We start from the raw sequence: 24,711 nt of genomic DNA on the forward strand, positions 1-24,711 counted from the left end.
CTTCAATTTTTCCTGGAAGTACACAGAAAATTTTTCTCCAACTTTTCATATCCTAGCTTCCATTTTCTTTGTTCCTATAAGAGAATTATCCCGACATTTAAACATATTTGTAAGCTCAATTTTCAATTCGTCCCATGTTCGAGCGATGATTCCTGGATAATCATTGTACCAGTCAAAAACTTTACCCTTGAGCTGTTGGGTTGCATATGGTTTAATAATCTCGTCTGGAACTCGATAAGAGGCTTTGATGTCATTGACACGATTAATCCAACGCTCCACATCATCGTCCTCCTCTCTTCTGTAAGGTGGAATCAAGGATGCAATATCCCGAAAACTAATACCAGGTGCTATGTCTCTATTCTGTCCCGGCTGTCGTAATTGTTGTCTCTCACCATCCGGGTTCCAATTCATTCCTCCCATTGCTGTCATTACTGACACAGCAATTAAATCTTCGACATTCATCACTATTGGTTCACGTCCATTATGCTGGCCACGCAACACATTTGGATTCTTGCCAAGATTGTCATCTTCTGGATCATGAAAATCACCTGAATAAATCGAATTATTTTCACTGGTTGACATTGTCTCCATTGTAGTTATTTTTATAAGCAATATAGGTGGGAATACACTTATGAGTTAGCACAATTCACTTTATAATTTATTTTTAATAAACAATAACCTTATAGAATTATTAATTTAAATATAATATTTACCTCTAAAGTATGTAACTTTAACATGAGAGAGATTTGAGACTTTTTTCCCTAAATTTTTATGTACTTAACTGATGTAGAATAGCCATTTTTTCGATTTTGAAAAAATAAATGAAAAATTTTTTCCTTCCACCAAACTTCATTAATTACGACAAAAAGCAAGCATCTGAGGCTTTTATTTGAATAGATTTAAATAAAGACTGCCATCTTAAAAGTCCATATTTAATATTGTTCAATCGTTTTAAAAACATTGAACGTTCTTAGTTCGTTATTTGGCAGACATAATACATTCTATGAAAACATTTTGGGAACATTTTAAAGACAAAGATGGTTTTATTACCACTGTGTCTTTACAACAAATCAGCTCATTTTTGTAAGGAATTTGTATGGAAGAAATATGTGATAATAGTAATAATTTATGTTTCAATGTGGTTTGATTCTTTGTCAAAAGAAACTTAGAAAATAATAGAGACTTGATTGATATGCAGAACAATTTTTTCAAACTTAATTATATCATCTCTGATTTCAGAATAATAAACCGAGCAATTGTCATTTCTGCTCTAAATGAAGCTAATAAAAAATATTTTCCTTTTGGATCAATATCATGGAAACGACATATGTGACCGTCCACAACAAAACAAGGCTTAGCTCCCAAAAAATAAATTTTGAGTTTTTGATGCTAATCGATAGATTTTAAGTTGCTCTTTCACATGCAAAAGTCAGAAATTGTTTATGTCAATTACTTTTGACTTTATAACGTTCTAAAGACGGGCATGTCAAGCGTGTTCCTTGTTTCTGCTTCTACTTCAATCGCTTGCCCTATGAAATTTACTTTTGGGAGCTAAGCCTTGTTTTGTTGTGGACGGTCACATATAATCAGTGACCTTTAAGGAATCAAAATAAAATTCAAAAACACTTTTGTTTTGTTTCTGATTAGGATATCCAAGTCAGAAATCATGTTTGTTCAGTTTTGATTCCGAAATTAGAATCAAAAGTCAGCTCTATTTAGTTTTGATTCCGAAATTAGAATCAAAAGTCAGCTATATTCAGTTTTGATTCTGGTACTTGAATCAAAAATCTAGTTCATTTAAGTTTTGATTCCGAAAACAGAATCAAAAGTCAAGTTTGTTCGGATGTAATTGCGAAATCAGACGTTAACTTAGTTTCGATTCGTTTTAGTGAACGAAACGAATGTAGAGTATACTTCTGATTTCGTTTTTTAAACGAAACGAAAGTTTATCAGATTACTTTCGGTTCTCTAACTGAATCAAATCAAATGTCTTAATTTATTACGTCTTAAGCCTTACGTTTCAAGTCTCAAGTTTAGAGTCACATAGCGACGGATACTATCGGAATCAAAAGTCAATATTTTATTTTCGTTTCGATTTAGCAAACCGAATCGAAAGTACATTTCACTTTCGTTTTGTTAACCGAACCGAATTAAAAGTCTATTCGACTTTCATTTCGTATACCAAACTGAATTAAGGACGTTAATCACGAAAATGCAGGTTTCCAAAAAAAAGAATAATTAATTGACATTTAAATATTTAAAATAATGTTATTAATTGTACTTTCTGAAAGAAGAAATATCAATTTAAAAAAAAAAAATTTTTAACCTAAAAAATTTAGTTGTTTATACAATTTACATAGGATAGAAATTTTCTGTCATATAGTTTCTATAGAATTTTTTAAAAATGATTCCATTTCAATGTAATATGGCATATTTTCTGCAGAAAATTATTCTCTACAAATTCACCGTGTGGATTTTTATACAAACAAGCCGTTTGAAAATATGGCTATTTGTTTAAAAGGAAAATTTGGATTTTTTAAAATAAACAGTCATATTTTCCAAAGGGCTTGCTTATTTGTAAATTCTCAGGGGGAAGTTATAGAGAATCATTTTCCGGAGAAAATAAGCCATATTACATTGAAATTGAAACATTTTTAAAAAATTCTGTAGAAGTAATATGACAGAAAATTTTTGTTCTATGCAAATTGTTTGAACAAATAAATTTTGAAGGTTTTAAATTTTTTTCATGAAAAATTTTTTTTTGTATATGTATGTCAGAAAGTACAATTAATAATATTATTTTAATTATTTAAATGTTAATTAATTTTTTTCTGGAGGTCTGCATTTCCGTGGATAAACGTCCTTAAAAGTACATTCTACTTTTGTTTCGTTACAAATATCGAAACAAAATGAAAATTAATCGACTTTCATGAAGGTCCCTGCATACAATTTTAAATACGGACTTTTAAGATTGCAGTCTTTATTTAAATCTATTGAACAGACTGACTTAGATGCTTGCTTTTCGACGTAATCAATGGATTTTGGTGGAAGGAGACTTCATGATATACTATAAATGGCTTCCATGTAAGGTTCACCACTTTATGTTGAGCAAAGCTAGGAAAATTTCTGCTTGGGTAAAGCTCTACAATTAAATTTTCACACTACTTATTCAATATGCATATTAGAAATTTATAAATAAATACAATTTTTGTTCAAACTTTCCAGTAAATTTGCCTCAAATTAGCTGTAATATAAATTTTAACACTTCTATTAACAAAGATGATTGCAGATCTTAAATTTCTCCTTCTACAGTAATAATTACACTTTTAAATATATTTGATAAATTCATAAAGCTTTCATGTGACATGATAATATTATTGTTTTATTATCAGGTCCAAGATAGAGAAAACTGTAAGCTACATTCGGAATAAATATAGAAACTACAGGAATCATCAATTTACACCATCACAACAACTTGCAATGTGTTTATACTATATGGAAATAGAATTTCATTTTTCTGGTGATGGTGCATTGGCTTCACTGGATACGGTAGACAAAGCAGTTAACAATAAGAGTTAACTAGTGTAACTAAAACTATCAAAGACAATGGATAATATTTTAATTTAAATTTTCACTAGTACAAGTTTCCAAACTATGTATTTGTTTGTTAATTTGTTGTTGAAAATAAAAATGAATCACAATGTAAAAGGTTTAACATTGAAAGGAATGCTTTGGGGGGAACTGACAAATAAATATGGCTGGTGTTTTGTTTTGAACTGGCGAAAAGGTTAGGTTATGTTACACACTTTTTTATTGACTTAAACATCTATACATATAGAACGCCAATATGTACACTACCGTCCGAAATTGTGCGAACGCTTACACCGCGAGTCATTGAAAAACATACTCGCGTGAAAATAAAGATAACTCTGAGAGAAATTAACGTAGAGACTTTTCCCTTATAGCGTTGGAAAGCTTATTAAATTTCGAAAAAAATGATACCTATTTGAATGAGATTGCTTAAATAGGTTTAAATATATCATGTTACAAAGTTGAAAAAATAGTTGTAATTTTTTGCTTATTACCTACCTTGACTTTAACCTCTTGCATGGTCCAGGAAAATCGACGAAAAAAATTGTCCTTTAACATAATTATTCCTTGAAATCTAAGCTTTCCATTGATTCCAAAAACAATAAAAAATGTTGACGGGTTGGCCAGTAATTGAAAAAAAGAACGAGCGTGCACGAAAAAAAATTCGACCGTCAATCGCTCGATTTTCCCGTCTCGCTGCCTCTTTCGTTCGTGCGCCAGGGCCGAAACAGAGGATTTTGATTAGGCGCTTTCCGGGCACCATTAATTTAATTATTTTTGCCTTTTTGTGAACATAAATTATTTGTATAACGCGAAAGATATCATAATTGTGTTATAAATTAATTATACAGTTATTAAAATTAAATAAATGTAATAAAACTTATATATTTCATTATTAAAAAATTCAATTTGACCAACGAGGTTTTTGATTCTTAATAATAAATTGTTTAATGATTATAAATATATTTTAATTTTTACAAAACTTTAATTGTATAATTATTTTATTTATGATTGATTGATTAATTTCGGACGGTAGTGTATGGCTAAACTGCCTATATAATATATGTATATGGAAGATTTCGTTATAATAAATAGTCTTTAGAATATTTATTAGGTCGTGAATTTACACGTGTTATTTAGTATCAGCTTCGAGAATCTCATAGGTGTGATTTGATCCTATGTGTGAGTGATTTGCGTGTCAGCGGTTTTCCTTAATATAGTTGATTCGTTTGTCCAGTCAAAGAAATAGGAAATCCAGATATTTCCGGATTGTCACCGATCAAGCACCAGCGGGAAGGAAGGAAGAGGGCGCGCAGTAATCAATTAGCAGATCAATTCGGGCTGTCGTTGCGAGTGCACGTGTGTTGGCGACTCGGGATGTATAACAATATAATATCAAAGTATTAATTTAGGATTAGTGTGTAACGTAAAATATATCTTTAATGAATAGTTAAGTTTGATTAATTGTGCATTTCTTATTTATTTATTGACTCGAGTCGCACTGAACAGCGTTTGTTCCAGCGGATTATCTCAACGAGTGAGTGTATCGTAAGTACAAATAGTGGAAAGGTATATTGTGTAGAGAAATCATACGTAATTTAAGTACGAGATTTTTAATCTATTATCAATTTAGGATTAATGTGTAACGTAAAATATATCTTTAATAAATAGTTAAGTTTGATTAATTGTGCATTTCTTATTTATTTATTGACTCGAGTCGCACTGAACAGCGTTTGTTCCAGCGGATTATCTCAACGAGTGAGTGTATCGTAAGTACAAATAGTGGAAAGGTATATTGTGCAGAGAAATCATACGTAATTTAAGTACGAGATTTTGAATCTATTATCATTATTACTTAATATTTCTAATCATCTAAATTAGCGTTATATATGACAGTATCCAAATAGCTGTTTACCAATACATTATGGGAAAACTAGAAATAATTCTACACGGAAAAACATTTTATATTAGAAAACAATAAAACTGGAAGCATAATTTAAAATTATACTATAGTAAAGTGCGGCTATTCATGGACAATATTGTAAATCACTATAGTCACTGTTAATTCTGTAAATCAATTCACAATAATTCTAAAATTCACATATACAGTATTCATAGTCAACAAAGTTTATACTAATATTTAACAGTTATTTCGAAAAAGTGAATTTTAATATCGGCACTGTTAAAAATTGGTAAGTCATGCATAAAAGAATAAAAATGGGGAAATGAAGAAGGAAAGAACGACAGATTTATTGAGGTTTTGAGTGAGATGGAGAACTCGAATACATTGAGACACACAATTTATACATTCATCCCTACCTAACAGCCTAACTTAAAACTACCGTAAAATGGGGTAAAGTCGGCGTTTGCGGGTAAAGTCGGCCGGCGCTTTAAACACTTAAATATTGTATTTCATTTATTAATTTACATTAATTCTAACTACATTTTTAATAAAACTCGGATTTCTTCTGGAAAAAAGTAATAGTTAAACTTTAAAATGATTTAAAGCGCCGGCCGACTTTACCCCCAAACGCCGACTTTACCCCATTTTACGGTACCTATACACCTAAATACGCATAATACACATAAACGCTCGCTCGCAAGTACGCTGAGAGGTGAAGCAGAATTTTCCTTATATACTAAACGGCAGAATTTTTCTGCGCTTGTAAGAAACGATGATTATATAATTATCTCACTTAAACAATTATATTTTTTAAAATTTTCATTAGTGATCCGATTGAAAATTGTTAAATCTTATCGTATAGGTGGCAGATTTTTATTAATTGAAATTAATTTTATTGTTTTTGAACATAAACACCGTCTAAAATTGTGCACGTTTTGATTTGCCCTTTTTGAGAGAATCAATCATAAAGCTTACATCTTTTATTTTAGTAAAATATGAAGACGATGTATAACAACGCCACACTCAAAAAAAATTTATGGTAAATTTTACTAAATTTTAACTATTTCTCCTAGTTTTAGGAGGCGCCTATGAACATACAGTAGTTGAAACAACTATGTAAAAATTGTCAGAATAACTGTAAAGTATAGTAAAAATTACCACTTTTACAATAAATTTAACCAAATAAAGAAGTTATTTCAATGGTTTTTTGTCAGTCACATTAACTGTTTCATTAGGTTGCAGTTACTAATTTTCATTGTTCCAGGAGGCGACTATTAACAAAAAGTAGTTGAGACAACTATGTAAAAACGGTTAAATGAACTATAAAATTTAGTAAAAAAAACTATTGAAAGTAGTAAAATTATTATTATTAATATTAGTATTGAGATCCATTTTTTCATCCTCTACCCTACTACTTCCGTTTATACATGCCTTATAATAATTAATTTCTATATACCTAACAGAGAAAAATCCCGAAACGCTGAGGATTGAACGCACGACCCAAACATTCGTAAGCCGACAACTTAACCAACTAACCACTCACGCTAGGATGACTTACGTGATATTTGAGGACATTCTTGTCACTATGCAGTTAATTTTACTATCCAATGCAGTCAAATTTACTACTTTTAATAGTTATTATCTTCTTTTAATTAATAATTCTTAAACTTTACATATAAACTTTTTCAACTGATAAAAATAGTAATACTTACTACAAAATAACAGTTAACTCTACAACAAAAATTATATGTTAGACTTGAACGACAGTCTTCACATTAATAGTGACTACATGAAAACAGTAAGTCTTATTGTTTTTCTCCATTTAGAAATAAATGGTTCTTTCAAGTACACAAATCATAAAAATAACTATTTTCAACACTTATTTTAACTACATAAAAACATTAAGTTTACTTGTTTTTCTGCAACTATGAAAAATTGGTTTTTCAACTACATAAATCATAAAAATAACTATTTTTAACACTTATTTTAACTACATGAAAATAGTAAGTTTAATTTTTTTCTTCAACTAATAAGAAATGCTTCTTTCAACTACACAAATCCTAAAAATAACGATTTTTAACAGTAGTTTTAACTACTAAAGTGTTGTAAAGCCATTTAAAATCACATGACAGTTATTTCAACTACAAATATTAGTAATTTTAACTAAGTGAAATTGACTACTAAAATTTAGTACCACCAACTGTCTAAGTTTAGTTAAAATGGTTCTGAATATGGTACTTTTAACTGATTTTTTTTAACTACACATTTTTAGTCATTTTTGCCAATGTCATTTCTTTGTGTCCACGAGGTTGGCACAGAGGTCTGGTTAGGTTGTTCCCGCGCGGCAAGCTCATTCTTCATTCGAGTAAATTCGTCAATATTATCGATCATCTACGAAGCTAGGGCCCGCAAATAATCAATAGTGGTCGATATTAAACTTCTAAAGCAAAAATTTTAATTTTTCACATCGATATACCTGCGGCTATGGTTTTAAGATTTTTTCATATTTAGTATGTTAAAATTCCCAAACTATTATTTTAATTCTTGTTATTTTCAGTTACATTTCTTCATTATGTTCCCTATTAAAAATTACTTGTCTTAAATTTAATATCGACAAAAATTAATTTTTTTAATATACTATATTAAATGTTATTTTCTTTCACTAGTAAGTATCCATATCGTAATTTCAAATATTCAAATAACATTATGGATAACTCTTAGCGAACCGTGAATAGCCTCCTTTTCATATCGAGTATGTCAAAATATATTATCATTTTTATTGTATTTTAATATAAAATGTTTTTCCATGTAGCTGCACCAACGAATTATTATTTCTTTCAGTGAACTATAACATAAGTCTTATGTATAATTTCTTATCTAGGTCGTAAATAAAATTTGGTAATATTATAGAAAAAGAATTATTCTGCAATATTACCGAATTTTTTACTTGCCCAAGTAGCACGATATATCAACCAGATGTCACGGTGATATCACCGGGAAAAGTCACCTTGACATCAGGAAAATGTCAAAATGTCCGCCTTACGGTGATATCACACGGTGACATCGAGGTGATATCACAGTGATATCACAGTCATATCACGGTGATATCATGTTGATATTTTACAGGGATTTAAAATTTTTAATACTTTAAAAAATAATAATAAATAAAAAAAAATAATAATTTTTTAAAAATTTTAAATCCCTGTAAAATATCAACATGATATCACCGTGATATCACGGTGATATCACTGTGATATGACTGTGATATCACCTTGATATCACCTCGATGTTACCGTGTGATATCACCGTAAGCCGGACATTTTCCTGATGTCACGGTGACATTCCCCGGTGATATCACCGTGACATCTGGTTGATATATCGTGCTACTTGGAGGGGTAATAAAAAAAATTATTTTCTTCACTATTTTTGATTAAATAATTCATTTTTTAACCAATATTTCCTTTAAAAGTTAATCTTTTTTCAAGAATATTTTTAATACTTAATTTTTTTTTCTTTATCAATATTTTTGATTTAAAAATTAATTTTTATCAACAATATTGGTGAAAATAATTAAGGGGTTACACCACTTTGAAATTTTTAAAAAACCAGAAAAAAATTTGTTTGCTTAAAGTACACCTTATAGGCATAGAAATGATATGCTATATGGACCCGGCGTAGCTGATTATAGGACATTTTTAATTTAATCATTGTTAATTACGACCAAGCTGTTAAGAAAACTTTAAACGCGTTTCTCTCAAAACAACATTTGAGCAATTCCATGGGATGTGATCACAAGAATTTTTGATGATTAATGCAATTTTATTGAAACCTTGTGAAAAAAGTCAAGAAAAAATTTTGAATTCATTTTTTGAAAAAACTACCTCTTCGATTTAAATATTTTTTTTTCTGCTTAATGCCTATGATGTTAAGAATAACTTCTCTAATTTTCATAATGGGACAGCAAGAACTTTGCGAGAAAAAAATTAAAACATCACGTGCGGCGCGACGGGACGCGCACATCTTAGTTTTCACGTCCATTATATAGTATGGAAACTTACAAATATCTTGAAAAGTATGAATTTTCGTAAAAAATGTTTAATACAAAAGTTGTTCCAAACAAAAAGATCTACATATTTGAGACCAAAAAATTGGGCGTGGGCCCAATGTTGGGCCATACAATGAAAAAAGTGGTTTTCATAAATAAGATCACTAATTTTCAGTATCAAGTTCGTAATCCCTATGAAATTCTGCGTTCAGACATGTTTTATAAGTGCCCAAAATATTGGTCCCAATGTCTGAGATTGGTTCCAACATTTTTTGACAAATAAATAAATAAATTTTTAAAAATCTTATCTTTGGGGGCCCAATGTGAGACCCAGAGTAAAAAAATTAGTTTCCATTCATTTCGTAAGCGTTATGAAATTCTGTCCTAACATTGGACCCCGGCCCAATTTTTTGGTCTCAAATATGTAGATCTTTTTGTTTGGAACAACTTTTGTATTAAACATTTTTTACGAAAATTCGTACTTTTCGAGATATTTGCATGTTTCCATACTATATAATGGACGTGAAAACTAAGATGCGCGCGTCCCGTCGCGCCGCACGTGACGTTTTAATTATTTTTTCGCAAAGTTCTTGCTGTCCCATTATGAAAATTAGAGAAGTTATTCTTAACATCATAGGCATTAAGCAGAAAAAAAATATTTAAATCGAAGAGGTAGTTTTTTCAAAAAATGAATTCAAAATTTTTTCTTGACTTTTTTCAGGGCAAAAAAAATTTTTTTTTCATGAACTATTTTTTTCTTAAAATAGCATCTTTTTGTGAGAAATTTGAAAAAAATTGATCTCATTTGAATAACAAGAAAAAAGTTACATGTTTTTTTAAAAAAATGACATAAATTTTTAATTAGAGATATCTCAAAAAATTTTGAAAAATTGTTTGTGGGCTTTCATTCTGTACAAATAAAGGAACATATTCACAAGGTTTCAATAAAATTGCATTAATCATCAAAAATTCTTGTGAATACCTAATCAGAAAAGGTTAAAATGTTCTCGATTTCCGAAAAAGATATTGAATTTCACGATAAAATGATTCCTGATAATTTAAAAGCTGCACCGCAAACAAAAAAAATTTTTCAACTTACTTGGAGCAACAAAGAAGCGCAATCTTTTTATCTATCTTACCTGTCGTGTAACAAATGTATATATTCACCACCGTGCAAACACTATAATTTAAATCCAAACTGTTTTAATTTTACAGAGAAAATTAATGTTAGTAATAATGACAAAAGCGCAGAAAATTGTTCGTACAAATACAAAAAAAATGAATGGATTGCATTTGTAAAAGAAGAAAAGTGGTACGTGGAAACTATTCAAAAATGCTCAGACGATTTTTTGAAAGTCAATTGTATGTCTCGTGTAGGTAAAAAATTTAGATGGCCGCGTGTTAAAACCTTGCCAGCAATTGAGTTTTGTACAATTTAATGTAAAATTATCGATCCACCAGAAAAAAATTCAACATTTTCATTTTCTGATAATGTATTCAAGCAGGTGACTGAAAAATATAAATTGTATAAAAAGTGAATAATTATTGTTTTCTTATTTCCTTTAATTATATTTATATTTTTTTATTAAATCATTTATATAATAAATATATATTTATTGAATTATATGATATTTGTATCATTTTTATAATGTTTTATAATACATTTCATGATATTTTATTATATATTTTATATTAATTTATTATATTTATCATATTATATTATACTCCACAATTTATTATAATTTTATCATGTAAAAATACAATTTTTCATATTAATTGCAAATTTCCTATTACATTGGAAATTTAGATAACCTTACAATTTTTCATTTCAAAAAAGTGATATTTTTAAGTAGGGGGCAACTGAAAAATGATTGTACTATAATAAAAATGAAATCTATTCCGGTTAAAGATGCAGTACAATAAATATCAAATGTGTGCTCACAAAAATTTATTTTTTTAAATTTTAATTCAAATGTTAAAGGTTCTAGAGATTTGTCCATATAGAAACATGTTATATGAGATCCTGATGAATTGTCCGGATGTTTGTGTGTGTGGATCAGTTTTGTAAACACGATATCTTTAACAGGTTTTAATGGATTTGGGTAAAATTGGTAGGCTTATTTATCACATTTATCTCTCAAAAATGACGAGAGGATTTTTACCCTACTGAAAATCCTTGTATAAGATCTTGTACAACTTCCTGTACAGGATCAGCAACTGAACTTGTACAAGTTCTGACCAGTTCCTGTACAGGAAAATGCATACGAAATTGGAACAAGTTCATGTGTGAGATCTTGTACAAGATCTGGTGCAAGATCTTGTACAAGAAAGATGCTTGCACAAGAAAATGTTCATGTACAATTTCATGTATAAGTACTTGTACATGAACACGTCCATGTTCTTGCACATGTTAATTCATGTTTTTCTTTACTAAAAATTAAAAACTTTAAAGGCTGCGCAATAGTTTACTTTTACCTTTACAGCTGCGCAATAGTTTTTAGCATGCATGAGTTACGAATCTTAGTGGTTAAAAATTATCAAAATCTCAAATTTTATTAAAAAAAAAAATTTTACAACTATTTCATGTGCAAGAACATGAACGTGTTCATGTACAAGTACTTATACATAAAATTGTACAAGATCATGTACATTTTCTTGTACAAGTATCTTTCTTGTACAAGATCTTGCACCAGATCTTGTACAAGATCTCACACATGAACTTGTTCCAAATTCGTATGCATTTTCCTGTACAGGAACTGGTCAGAACTTGTACAAGTTCAGTTGCTGATCCTGTACAGGAAGTTGTACAAGATCTTATACAGGGATTTTCAGTAGGGTAAAAATACCCCCCAAAAAAAATTTTATATATAAAGTATAGATTTGATTGAAATTAATAGAATTAATGAAAGTTAAAAAATCAAAAATTCACATTCGTATATATAAAGTATATGTTACACCCAAAATGAATTAAAATTTTCTTAATTTTTCAAAAAATTTAATTAATTTGAAAAAGTTTTCAACTCGAAATTTTTTAAATCAATCAATTGGATCGGAGAAATTTATTGTATTAATCCACAAGGAAGCAAATTTTTTGCTTCACACAATGAGGAAGCAAAATGTTTATGAAATAAACATAAAGGGCCCCCTCCTTGTTTAATGTTTCCATTGGCTCTAATTTCGGCGGGTAAAGTATTTTCAAAATACACGTAATTTTGATCTCCGACATTGATATACAAACGCGCCGCAATAGAAAATTACGGTATTATTTTTAATTTCTCATATTTGTTTAAATAATCGATTTTTATAAAGTTAAACATTTTTTTAACATCTAAATAACATAACATTTGAGTTTAATAAGTCTTAAATTGAGTTTATACAATAGAAATGTCGAATTTTCTATTTCAAAGGTGTTTTGACTCGAATCGCACCGCAATTAGTGCATTTACCCTACTTATAAAAGAAAATAATAAATTTTGTCTTTTTTAAAATGTAAATAACTATTATTTCAAATATTTTGAAATTTCTTTTAAAGAACACGATAAATATAACTTATTTGTTTTTATTTTTGGACGAGGAACTGAACAAATATAATTTTCTATATTATTTTATCCGTGAGCATCCATGTTTATAACGTTTAATATTTGGTTTTTTGCTATCTTAAACCACGAACACAAACTACCTAAGCCTCGTCCATTTTGTTTCGGTATAATTACAGAAGCAGATATCTTACTGTACTCGATTTTTTCTACTTATTCCAGTTAGGTAGCTAAAAGCTAAAATTCGGCCAATTACTAAAGAACCATCTTCTGATTTGATTCTGTAAACATTCGATACCGCCACCTATGGCAAAGTTGTTATACTTCAGCATCAACTCCCGCGCTACATTTGAATTAGTGTTTAAAATTTTTACTTCTATTAACATTTTTTGGTTTGATTTTCTTAAAAATTTTTAAGGTATTACACCAAAATACCACAATATTACAAGTATTACACAGTATTACACCCAGATAACAAACGTGCCAGGCACGTTAGCCGCCCGACGGTCGCCAGACATGGTGCATGTTATTAAGCATGTTTCGTGCCGCTCAAAATTTAACGCGACCAAAAGTTACCCCACGGAAAAAAAGAAAAAGTAACTTTTACTACTTTAAAAGTAAAATTGGACCTGTCCGAAGTTTCTGCGCATCTCTGGCAACTTTTACTCCAAAAATAGTAAAATTTACTTCAGAAATAGTAAAAATTACTACGGAAACAGTAAAATTTACTACAGAAATAGTCAATTTTACTATTTTTCGAGTAAAAGTTGCCAGAGATGCGCAGAAACTTCGGACAGGTCCAATTTTACTTTTAAAGTAGTAAAAGTTACTTTATTCGTTTTTCCATTTTTCTCCGTGCCGCATTGTGCCGGTCGCGAACGACTTTCGCGAACCTATTGTGCGTTGGCCTTTATTCCCTCTGTGCTGCGCAGTCTTTTTCAGTTTCGACGTTGGTTTCGACCATTTGTACACGCCATTTTCATAAAGGTTAACGTCTTCGTTACAACGCGAATTGCAACTATTGCAAGTTTATTTATATGTGATATATATGCATCAAGTGGTTGAGTTTGAGGTGAATTTTGTTTTTTTAATTTTGTAGTGCAGTGCTGATTATTACAGAAGAATTAAATTCGGATTAAGTGAGTATGTTAAGATTAATTGTATAGTTTTTCTTCTTCTAGCGACCGACATGCGTGGCCATGCGGTCTACTATTAATTTTGCTTTAAGATTTCATTTATTTATAGTGTATATTTTTTTGTATACAGAAATTTTGTCTTTTTTCCTTCTTGTACTCTATAAATATGTGACGCCACGCAAAAAAAAGGGGACCTAAGAAGCTAATAATTATAAGGTTATGTTAATGTCACTTTTACATTGATTAAACGTTTTTTTTAATTGTTTAACAATAAAATCAGTTTTTATTACATATTTTAGATTTAATTAATAATAATTAAAATTGTTTTTTTAATTGAACACCTCTTGAACGTCTTTCATCAGGGTAAGGAAAAAGTTCAAAATTATGTCTGGAAATCAGGGAATCAAATAATAATCAAATTTTTGTGGCAATCCTGATATATATCAAATCAATTGTTTAATTTATTATTTTCATTTATTAATTTTCATTAAAATTCTTATTTTTGAAAATAATGGTAATGTATAATGTAAAATGTAATAATAATTAGTAACGTTTTTTTATTTTTTGATGTAATTTTATATTTTTTAAACATAATTTGTGTTTATTTCTGTTTATTTCATTTTTTTGAAATCTTTCTTTCTATAATACATCATGACATAAAATAACGTATTATTTTTTTATTTTTCGTGGAAAGGGGAATAAAAGAATGTTTCGTGGTGGACGAAAAATTATTCTAAATAAAAATGTTATTTTCATTTTTATGACTTGGAACTTTGATAAAATTATTGAAATAATATAGATCTGAAATAGTGGTAACTCTTCTCTTTGCACATATAAAACTAATACTTAGTGTGATTTTCATGTATCTTTTGGGATATTTTTATTAGCGTAAAATATTTTATTTTTAAGTAATTAATTATTTTAGAGTAATTTGGAACGCATGCTTATAATTCATATAAATCTTTTTTATGTGAAACGCCTCTTTCCTATTTAAGTAGGTATAAAACTTATTAACTTTTTTGTGAAATAGATAATAAAAAAATCATCTCTTATTATTTGATGTACTTCTGTGAAAATCGATTTAAAATTATTCTGTACTTTCAGAATTAATTAATTTTCAGAACTAGAAGGACAATTTTTGTTAATGAAATTTTGGCTATAATTTATTGATAGTCTAAAATAAACTGCTGTATAATGTAGTATGAGTTGGAAATGCATATATTACTCTAGTATCCGTATAGTCTTTAGGAATTTGGTGATGTATTGGTTCAATTAATTTTGGTATTGTGGTATTTTGTATAATATCTTTGATTCTTTAAGTGTTACTTTTTTAAAATTTGCATGAAAGTAATTTGATTTTAAAATATATTTATTTCATTTCAGTTTCTCGAAATAGTTTATTTTGTTTATGTATTGAGATTATTTTATCAATGTTATTATTTCTTTTAAAAAAATTATGATTTTTATCAGCCATGATGTGGAATGATTTCTTGTAAAACTTTTGATTATGTTTTTCGAAAATTTTGAATTGCACTTCAAGTCTTATAAAATATTAAGTAATTTTATCTCAATTAAATTTCGAAAATTTCACAAGTATCTTGAAATTATCCATTAAATAAGTGGTACAAGGCATGAAATTATTTTGTTTAAGTTGCTTTACTTATAATTTTTCTAAGTAATACGAGATTAACACAACAATTTTTTCTACCACATAGATTTCGTAAAATCGAGAGGGAAAAATTATGGAAAAAGATAAAAATAAGAGATTTCTTGACCTTAGTACAAATCAAAAAAGAAAGCGATTACGTATTATGCGTTGTCGAAATAATGATGCTTCTGATTCCATACAAAATATTGACGATTCTGGTTCCACAACAGAAAGCGAAAATTATTCAGATGACAATAATGAAGCTGAAAATAACGACTTGCATCTAGTGAACTATTTACATGACGTTAACGATGATGGCAATGGGGAAAATGATAGAGATGGCAATGGAGATTACGATCAGGGTGATGATGATCAAGAAAGTCAAAGTTCAGGTCAAAACGACAGTGATAGCGAAACATTTACTGATAGATCTGAGGAGCTTTCAGAACATGATGATAATGCTAGAGAAGTTATTTCAGAAGATGAAGATGTTCCTCTCATTAATTTAGCTGAATTAAAGAAAAGATCAATAAGAAACGCATTTTTGTCTGCCAACTTAAAGCATAGTCAGTGTAACATCCTTCTAAAATGTTTCCGAGAATTTCCTTTGAATTTAAATTTTCTTCCAAAAGATAGTAGAACAATTCTCCAGACTCCTACTGTTATTGTAACTGGTTTGCTTCGACCCATGGCTGGTGGTGAATACCTACATATTGGTTTCCGATCGACTCTTGAGAAGAAGCTAAAAAATATCCCAGCAAATATGTTGCCTGAAATAATTTTAATAGACTTTAGCACTGATGGTGCCAAAGTTAATAAGAGTACGAAGCAGTTTTGGCCCATTCAGTATCGAATTCTTAATATAGGAGATAGAAAACCACTAATTGCAGGTGTTTTTGTAGGTGATGGAAAGCCAGGAAATGCATTTGACTTTTTTGAGGAATTTGTTCACGAAGTCACTCAAATTTGCAGAGATGAAATTATCATCAACAATAAACTAACTTTTCTAAGAATTCATTGCTTCATTGCAGACGCTCCTGCACGGGCCATGATTTTAGCTCATTCCTCTCACAACTCGGCTAAACCTTGCTCGAAATGTAAAATAGAAGGTGTCCATTTTATGAATAGAATGACTTACGAGGGAGTCAATCACACACTGCGCACTGGTGAAGAATATAGAAATATGACTGATGAGAATCATCATGAAGGAAGAAGTCCATTATCAGGATTAATAAATTTAGTAAAACAAGTACCCTTTGAATCACTGCACAGTATGTGGATAGGAAATGTCAAAAAAATAATAGTAGCGAACGTAGAAGGAAAATTTAATATTCAAAGGTTATCCGGCAGGAAAATAGACATCGCTAATAGTAGAATGATGCAGCTACGAGAGTATTGTCCTACAGAATTTAATCGAAGGCCAAACAAATTGTCTGCTTTTCATTGTTTTAAAGCGACAGAATTCAGGCAAATTGCATTATACACAATGCCATCTCTATTAAAAGGTATTTTTGAAGAGGAATGTTATAATCATTTTTTAATATTGAACGGTGTTTTGCGTCTTCTGGTACGCAAAAATATATCTCAAGAACTCTTGAAATTTTGTCAGGAAGCTATGGAAACTTACGTAAATCTTTACAAAGAACTTTATGGACTGCAATTCATGTCTTATAATGTTCATGCGGCGTGTCACATAGTCTCTGATGTTCAAGAGCTTAGTGATTTGGATTCTCACAGTTCTTTCGGATACGAAAATAACATGCCAGAATTTCGCAAGTTAATACGCAAGCCTAATCATCTTCTTCAACAGTATTATAAAATAATTAAGGAATTAAATCATTTGAATTCAGTGCCGGTTGATAATGCCATTCGCATACAACCTTCATTGCCTCATGCCGAAGGTCCTCTTCCTCAAGAAATTCTAGATAATTCATGCCAACAGTTTCAGAAATTGATAATTGGAAAGATTACACTTGCTAAAAATTTACGTGACTGCTGTATCCAACTCCAAGATGGAAGAATTGGATTAATAAAGAACATTGTGCAGGTAGAAGACGAATTCTCTCTCATTTTTCAAGCCTATCGAACAAAGAATGGTGTATACGACATTGGAATATCATCTGAAGTTGCTGGGGTATTTAAGTGTACAAACTTGTCGAATTCAATGGAAGTAGTTTCACTCAATCAAGTGAAAGACAAATGTTACAGAATGCCTTGTTGGAGTACTGCACTAGGACAAGAAGAAAATGTAATAGAAAATGACTGGGTATGTTCAGTACTATGCAGTCAACAAGAAATTCCTCAAATTTAATATCTTATGTAGAAGCATTTGAAAAGCTTGTATGCTACATAATATCATGTGAGTAAAAAAATTTTGCCATAATTTTTAATTAATACTAAAAGTAAATTTTTGTTACGCAATAATTCAATAAGCAGAAGTATCTATTATTGCAACAAAAATATTACAAAATAATACATTTCATGAGTTATAAAATGTTAAATTTCAAATTAAGTTAAACAAAATTTTTGTAACTAATGTATCACCAACTTCCGTGTATAAAAAACTCAATCATTTTCTATGCTTTTGTTATTACTTATTTTACTTATATTATTAATTATTACACTTTTACATATAGTAAAGTATAAAAACTATGGTTTTAAAAATTGTATAATTACTTTACAGGCCATGGAAAATATGAGAGAGAAAGACGCACCTCCTAATGCGGTCAAAAAGATGTCCCTTAAAAATACTGTAAGAATTTATTCTTAAAATTTTGAGCAATTACAAGACACACGATGCAGAAACGCAATGCTTTTATACCAATATGGTCAAGTCTTTGAAAACATACTGTTTCTTCGCAAAACTTTTAAAACTATACAATTTAATTTATCTATATATTATCGGAATAAGAAAAGTTGAATAGTGAAATTTTTTTTACATTTTAAGTTGAAAAAAGTAATATGAAACTGCTAACTTAATTAAATTTTGTATTAATATTCCAGGGTTGCTACGCTTTTTGAATTACATAATTTCAGATCCTAAACAATGCAAGAAAAAATTTACGCATGTAAAACAATGTAAATTTTGAATGGTTGGTCCTTCCTCTTAAGTTTTATTTTTCATTTTTGACCTAATTGGACACGTTCTTTTTTTTATCTTTTTAAGGGTATTTTAAGAAATAATAAACTTTAGCAACTTTTTTTAAAAAATAAGTCTTATTTCTCAGTTTTAAAACAACTGGAGACTTTTTTTATCAACTTTAACGCAAAAAATAATTATTAATATAAATATATGTTGTCAAAAGAGTTTAAATTTCAATTAAACTAACTTTATTGTCAACGAAGGAATGTTAAATTAATTAATTCAACAGATTATAGAAAAATATTACTTGAGCCCTGGAAATCGAGGAAAAAGTATGAAGCTGAAGTACGGAACGTTTATCAACGAAAAAATTTTTTTTAAGTTAAATATTACGCTTAGATTACACGTATACGTAATCTAGGCTCAATATTTAACTGAAAAATGTTCCTCATAAGTTAAATATTTCGCCGAGATTACGTATTTGTAATTTTAAACGTTAACCAAATGTTTAGCTTTAAAATAAAAAATTTCTTTGCAAACGTTGCGTAGTTTAGCTTCGTGGAAAAGTCAGGGAATTTTGTTCGAGGCAAAACATAGCAACCCTGTATTCACAATTAAAAACAAAACTACCACTTTCATGAAATTGTGTGTCATTTAAATCATGACAAAATGATACAGTGTGCATTAAAACAAGATTAAAATTTTTGATACACGATTAACAAGTTATTAAATTTTTTTGTAGGCAATCGAGAAAGCCAAAGGAGCAAAAGTTGCATCAAAAACAGTAAACAAAATGTTTATTAAAAATACCCTAAGAGTATCCAGTACAGGGAGAAAAATTACAACACCTAAGAACATTTTAAGCACTTCTGACGAAGAGACTATCCCGAAAATATCCAAAAAAGCAAAAACTGTCACCGGAAGCTTAAAAAACTTGAAAAAACTGGCGATAAGTTTAAACCTAGAAACTGATAAGCAGTAAGGAAAATTCTGTAGTGTTTCTTAATAAATAATGTTGATAATAACTTTTTTTAATAATGAATAAATATAATATACTAAATATAATAATAAATTAAGAAACAATTTCATTTTAACTATTTTTAGAAGAGACCAACAGCAGCATTCAGAAGTTCAGAAGTCAGGAGTATCAAATTCTGGAAGCTTGCAAGTTGGTGCACATCAGACCACAACTCAGCAAATCCAGAAAATTGATCTTTCAAAGTGAGTAAAAATTTTGTGAAATATCTACAATAAAACTTTTTAATTTGTTTCGAAAAATAATTTTAATAATAACAGTAATAAATTATATTCTAGGACGGACAAAGTACAGCATTCAGGAAATCAGAATGCAGGAACATCAAATTCTGGAAGCATACAGCTAGGTGCATATCAGAGCTTATACCAACCAAAGCAGAAAATCCCTCTTTCAAATTTGTAAATCAAAACTTTGTGGAATATCTAACACATTTCAGTTTGTTTTTGATTTTCACGTGAAATATATTACCATACTTATTATTTTCCAACAGAAGTGTGACCTCATTAAGACAGAACGCACTGCCCATGTCTCCAAATTCCATGCAAATAGTTAATGACAGTGGTGGTCTTACAGAATTGTAAGTATTAATTTTTTAAAATGTGTATATCGTTTAAGAAATAGATAATTCCAACATAAATCAAAATTAGAGTATACACAAATTTTTAAACAGGAAAGTAAAACTAAATTACAGAAGTGAGTTCACTCACTCAATAAATTTCCAATTTTAATAGGTGGTCATCAAAGTTAAAAATCTTAATTATTACAAAATAAGTTACAGAGTGACAAAAAGTATGGATATTTATTTCACTTTTTTTTCTACTCAACATTCAAGACTTATTTAATATTTTCAATTTTTTATTAAAATTTATTAAAAAATAGATAAAATATTTTACAGAAATATTTTCCACATAATTAAAAATATTTTTCAGAGTATTTTTGTCTGATTCAACGTCTAATATGTTTGATAATAATAATCAAGATGGCGGTGAAAACGAATTTTTGGAGTTCAAAAACGATTATTTGAAGTTTAAAAACGATTTTTTGGAGTTCAAAAATGAAGTGTTGCGGAGATTCGAGTGAGTGGAATATTTTATTATAAAAATATTTTTATAGGGCGTTTCCTATGGAAGGGATAGTCGAAATCTGAAATTTTCTTTACACATATGTAGCAAAATTATAACATATTATATCCTCAATGTTATGTTGTAAGAGTTTATTTATAAATCAAGAAAATTTCAATGTTAATAATAATTGAAAGTTTGGAAAATCTTTCTTTTACCCACAGCTTTTTAACAGCTAAATTATCAATTTCAAGAAAAATGTTCATTTGGAAAACTTTCCAGAAAATGAGTTAATTTTTTGAAAAAATTATTTAAACAACAATTTGAAATTTTTTATTAATAAATTTTATTTTTTATTTAAAAAGCGTAAAAGAGAGGAAATCGATTTTTTTTAAAAAAATATGATTTGAAGTCGCTAGACAAATATAAAAAGTGTGCAACTTTCTAATCACGAAAAAATGTTTAAATATTTTTTTTCATCGAAGCGACAGAAAATCTCAAAACATTTATTTTTCAAGAATGAAAAATTTTTATTTCACATTTTTTAGACTTAGCAAACGATTAATGAACACTTTTGTTATTTTCTTCGTAACTTGTAACTCAAAAATGTAATGATTTATTCAATAAAAAATTGTAATTTTATTATTTTTTATATTAAAAACTTTGCATAAAAATTAAAATTTTTCGGAAATTTTTTTGTAAAGGGACATTTTTTCTAAAATATATAAATTATCTTCAAGAAAATCTTAAAAAAGAAAGTTAAAAATTTGTTAGTGTTAATAAGAGTTTGTCTTCCATAGGCAATGCTATATATAGAATTTTATTAATGTTTTTCCATCATTTTTTGGGAACAGCAATTTAGAGAATCAGAATGCAGAAATTCTCCACTTACTGCAGTTGCGTTCAGATTCTGACCGAGTTGTAGAGGAGACATTGTATCAACCTTTGATAGGTTTCCCTATTAAAACGGTAGAAGAGTTTCAAGCTTTAGAAGCTGATGAGAATAAAGAGATTCGCCAAAAAGTAGTAAGCATTTTAATAAATGATCATTGAATTCAATACCTTAAAACATGCATATATCTTCATTACATTTTTCAGCACGATCACCTGGTGAGACTTGGTGGATCTAAATTAAAAGAATTTTTGAGCTGCGCTCTCAAAGAGGTAATGGCGGACCAACTGGTAACCAAGTTTACTTGGAACAAAACAAGTGAAACAGAAAAATTCGGAGACACTAAAGTGTCTAACATATTTTACCGTGAGTATTTAAACATCTTCTTTGTTAACATTAAAAGCCAAAGATACTAATGTAGCAATTTCTTAAATCTGAAGTCAGGGTTTGGTGAAAGCTATTTTTCGTGCGAAAAAACGTCGTATTCGTTCGGTCAAAAAATGAATAACTTTAGATCCAATCTTTAGATGTGTAAAATAACGAATTTTGCGTGCTTATGAGATATAGAAAATTTTATATTTTTCTAAAAAGAAAAAAAATTTTGAATGTCGACTTAAAATTTTACATGAAATGGCTTTTTATGTAGCTTTTTAGACTGATACTTAATGATTATTACTTTTTTTAATTTAAAAAATGTTTATAAACAAATGAACTTTTTACCCTGATTTTTGTAAGTTTTCCTTTTATACATTCCCAAAAATATTAATAATTTATTGCAAAAAATTTCAGTGAGCCTTATGAGACTGATGTTTAAATGAGCTTTTTAGAAAAGTAAAATATAAGTCTGGTTTTTCGCAGAAAATCAAACTAAAATACTTTTGGTTTAAAAATTTTTTAAACCATATTTCTTATTATATAGGTATTACTAAAAAAAGTCAGTTAAATAAAAAATCTCATCAGATCTATTTCGAAACTTTCTAAAACATAATTAAAAAATTTCTAAGCGTGCATAAATAAAAAATTGTATTAAAAATTTAGTTCAAATGTAAAAAATAATCATTGTTTATAAAAAATTGTTACTTTCTTGCATAATGAAAAACACAATTTTCTTATGTCTTTATAGGAGCTGCTTGTAAATGTTCTTTATTCGAAGGGCCTGCCAATAAAGAGGTTTACAAGTTATCTATGTTAGACGTACTAAAAAGCACGAAGCAGCGATACAGAAATAAAATTAAAAAAAGTTTACAACTACCAAGACAAAATGAAGTAGAAGACGATAATAGCAGTAATGACGGTGATGAAGATGATAACAGCGAGCAATATGACGGTGACGAAGATGATGGAAACTATGATGATGAGGACATGGACATGCAAGAATAATTTGTATAAAAAAGTTAAAGAAAAAATTGTCGAGAGATTTGTGTAACATTAAGTGTTAAATTACTTTTATTTTTTTAACTTATATTTAATTTTATTAATACTTTTATGTTTAATTTTAAGTGTGTTCAGTATTATACAAAATAAGTAAAAAATAAATATTTTTCCATATATTTGTTTTATTTTTACAATTTATAAATTTAGTTATTTACCATTTTGGTATAATAAATGTAGGCAGATATGCATCGGACCATCGGGCGCCCTAACGTGCGCCGGACCACCGTGCGGGTGATATCGCCAGCAATGGCACTTACATTGCGCTACTCAAATGCCGGCACGTTAGTTCCATCAATCTGCACGTGGTCCGGCTTATACGCAGTTAACATGCGCACATTTTGTTATCTGGGACATGATATTACACAATAATACTTATTATTACAAGACATTACAAAATATTACAGATATTACAGGTATTACCGAGTATTACCAGGCAAGTGTACACTTGACTACCAGAGTAAATTCCCCCTCGCAAAAAAGCGAGTTTTTTGAGCATGTGTGATAAAAAAAATATATATATGTGACGTGTCGCGAAGAAAGGGACCTTAGAAGCTATAGGTTATATTTTGTTATTTTGAAATGAAAATACACAAAGTGGATTAAATTTTAATGCAAACCAATGATATTTAAGTCTTTTCTATATTCAAAACACGATGTATGAATAAGGAGTCTTCACTCCATGTGTCGATTGGATGAAAAATGTCCCCAATTATGGTAAAAGCATTCCGGAAAATTAGAATAGTCGGAGGTGGCGTTCGTAACGGGAAAAACCTGAAACTTTTGATATTCCTATGGAAAGTCGTCTGCTATGTTGTTGTAGTGTCATGTTGTCTTAATATTATTTTTTATATAATTAACTTAAGTTCACGAAGTTTCTGATTAAAAGCATTTATATTGTAATAAAAAATTATATTTGAAAATATAGTGTTTGATTTTAAAGAAAATAATCGCAATAATGTATAAGAATATTACCACAGTAAGTATTTATAATTTTTTTTAAGTGAATGTTAACCTATAATTTTAACTACTTAAAGATATGAATTACAGTAAACAGAGTAATATAAATTTAAGACTTTCATTATATAATAATTATTATTCAATCTCTTTTATATAGGTAAACGCAGAATGCTACAATTTAAATAATGTGGAAAAGAAAATAACTTTTTCGGAACTAAAAAATCATTTGGACCACATAATACTTCCTTTTGATAAGTGGGGTTTTACTAGAGGAAATACTTCTTTTTTTGGACTTCAAAGAGTTGAAGATAATTATGACATAAGAAAAAGGGTTGCAGTTTTTAGTAATATGAAGGTAAATGATTATGTTGATGATAAAATAATGTCATT

The 24,711-nt window shown here is 28.9% G+C and overlaps 2 protein-coding genes across 7 annotated transcripts in view; both read left to right on the plus strand.

The window, feature by feature from the left end:
• Positions 1-10,971, plus strand: part of LOC127279862 (transcription termination factor 5, mitochondrial) — a 137,073-nt gene extending 126,102 nt beyond the window's left edge. For 2 of the 3 annotated variants that reach the window (XM_051302501.1, XM_051302500.1), the window contains exon 6: positions 3,393-3,708. In XM_051302501.1, the coding sequence (XP_051158458.1) occupies positions 3,393-3,579 (187 nt within the window). In that variant the 3' untranslated portion in view covers positions 3,580-3,708. Of the gene's footprint in view, positions 1-3,392; positions 3,709-10,754 lie in introns of those variants that run through there. The other variant, XM_051302502.1, reaches the window with a different exon arrangement.
• A 3,084-nt stretch (positions 10,972-14,055) lies between these two features.
• LOC127279863 (uncharacterized) lies at positions 14,056-24,390 on the plus strand. 4 transcript variants are annotated; one of them, XM_051302506.1, is made up of 10 exons: positions 14,056-14,214; positions 18,543-18,611; positions 19,684-19,919; positions 20,046-20,162; positions 20,238-20,375; positions 20,468-20,554; positions 20,907-21,053; positions 21,893-22,064; positions 22,137-22,296; positions 23,054-24,390. In XM_051302506.1, exons 2-10 carry the CDS (start codon positions 18,546-18,548, stop codon positions 23,308-23,310), a joined length of 1,380 nt encoding a protein of 459 aa, XP_051158463.1. In that variant the 5' UTR covers positions 14,056-14,214; positions 18,543-18,545; the 3' UTR covers positions 23,311-24,390. The 4 variants fall into 4 exon arrangements, with proteins under 4 accessions (XP_051158463.1, XP_051158460.1, XP_051158464.1 ...); XM_051302503.1 differs by lacking the exon at positions 14,056-14,214 and adding an exon at positions 17,519-18,218 and having other exon boundaries at positions 23,054-24,389; XM_051302507.1 differs by lacking the exon at positions 14,056-14,214 and adding an exon at positions 17,523-18,218 and having other exon boundaries at positions 20,256-20,375; positions 23,054-24,387.
• The last annotated feature ends 321 nt before the right edge of the window (positions 24,391-24,711 follow it).

Source organism: Leptopilina boulardi, unplaced genomic scaffold (genome assembly GCF_019393585.1).
Source record: "Leptopilina boulardi isolate dan_hultmark-lab unplaced genomic scaffold, ZJU_Lbou_2.1 LbouV2_224, whole genome shotgun sequence".
Taxonomy (NCBI): Eukaryota; Metazoa; Arthropoda; class Insecta; order Hymenoptera; family Figitidae; genus Leptopilina; species Leptopilina boulardi.

Coding starts and splice junctions, on each gene's coding strand:
- LOC127279863 (XM_051302506.1), top strand. CDS start 18,546: ATGGAAAATATGAGAGAGAAAGACGCACCTCCTAATGCGGTCAAAAAG. Junction 19,920..20,045: donor AACCTAGAAACTGATAAGCA/GTAAGGAAAATT, acceptor AACTATTTTTAG/AAGAGACCAACAGCAGCATT. Junction 20,555..20,906: donor AGTGGTGGTCTTACAGAATT/GTAAGTATTAAT, acceptor AATATTTTTCAG/AGTATTTTTGTCTGATTCAA.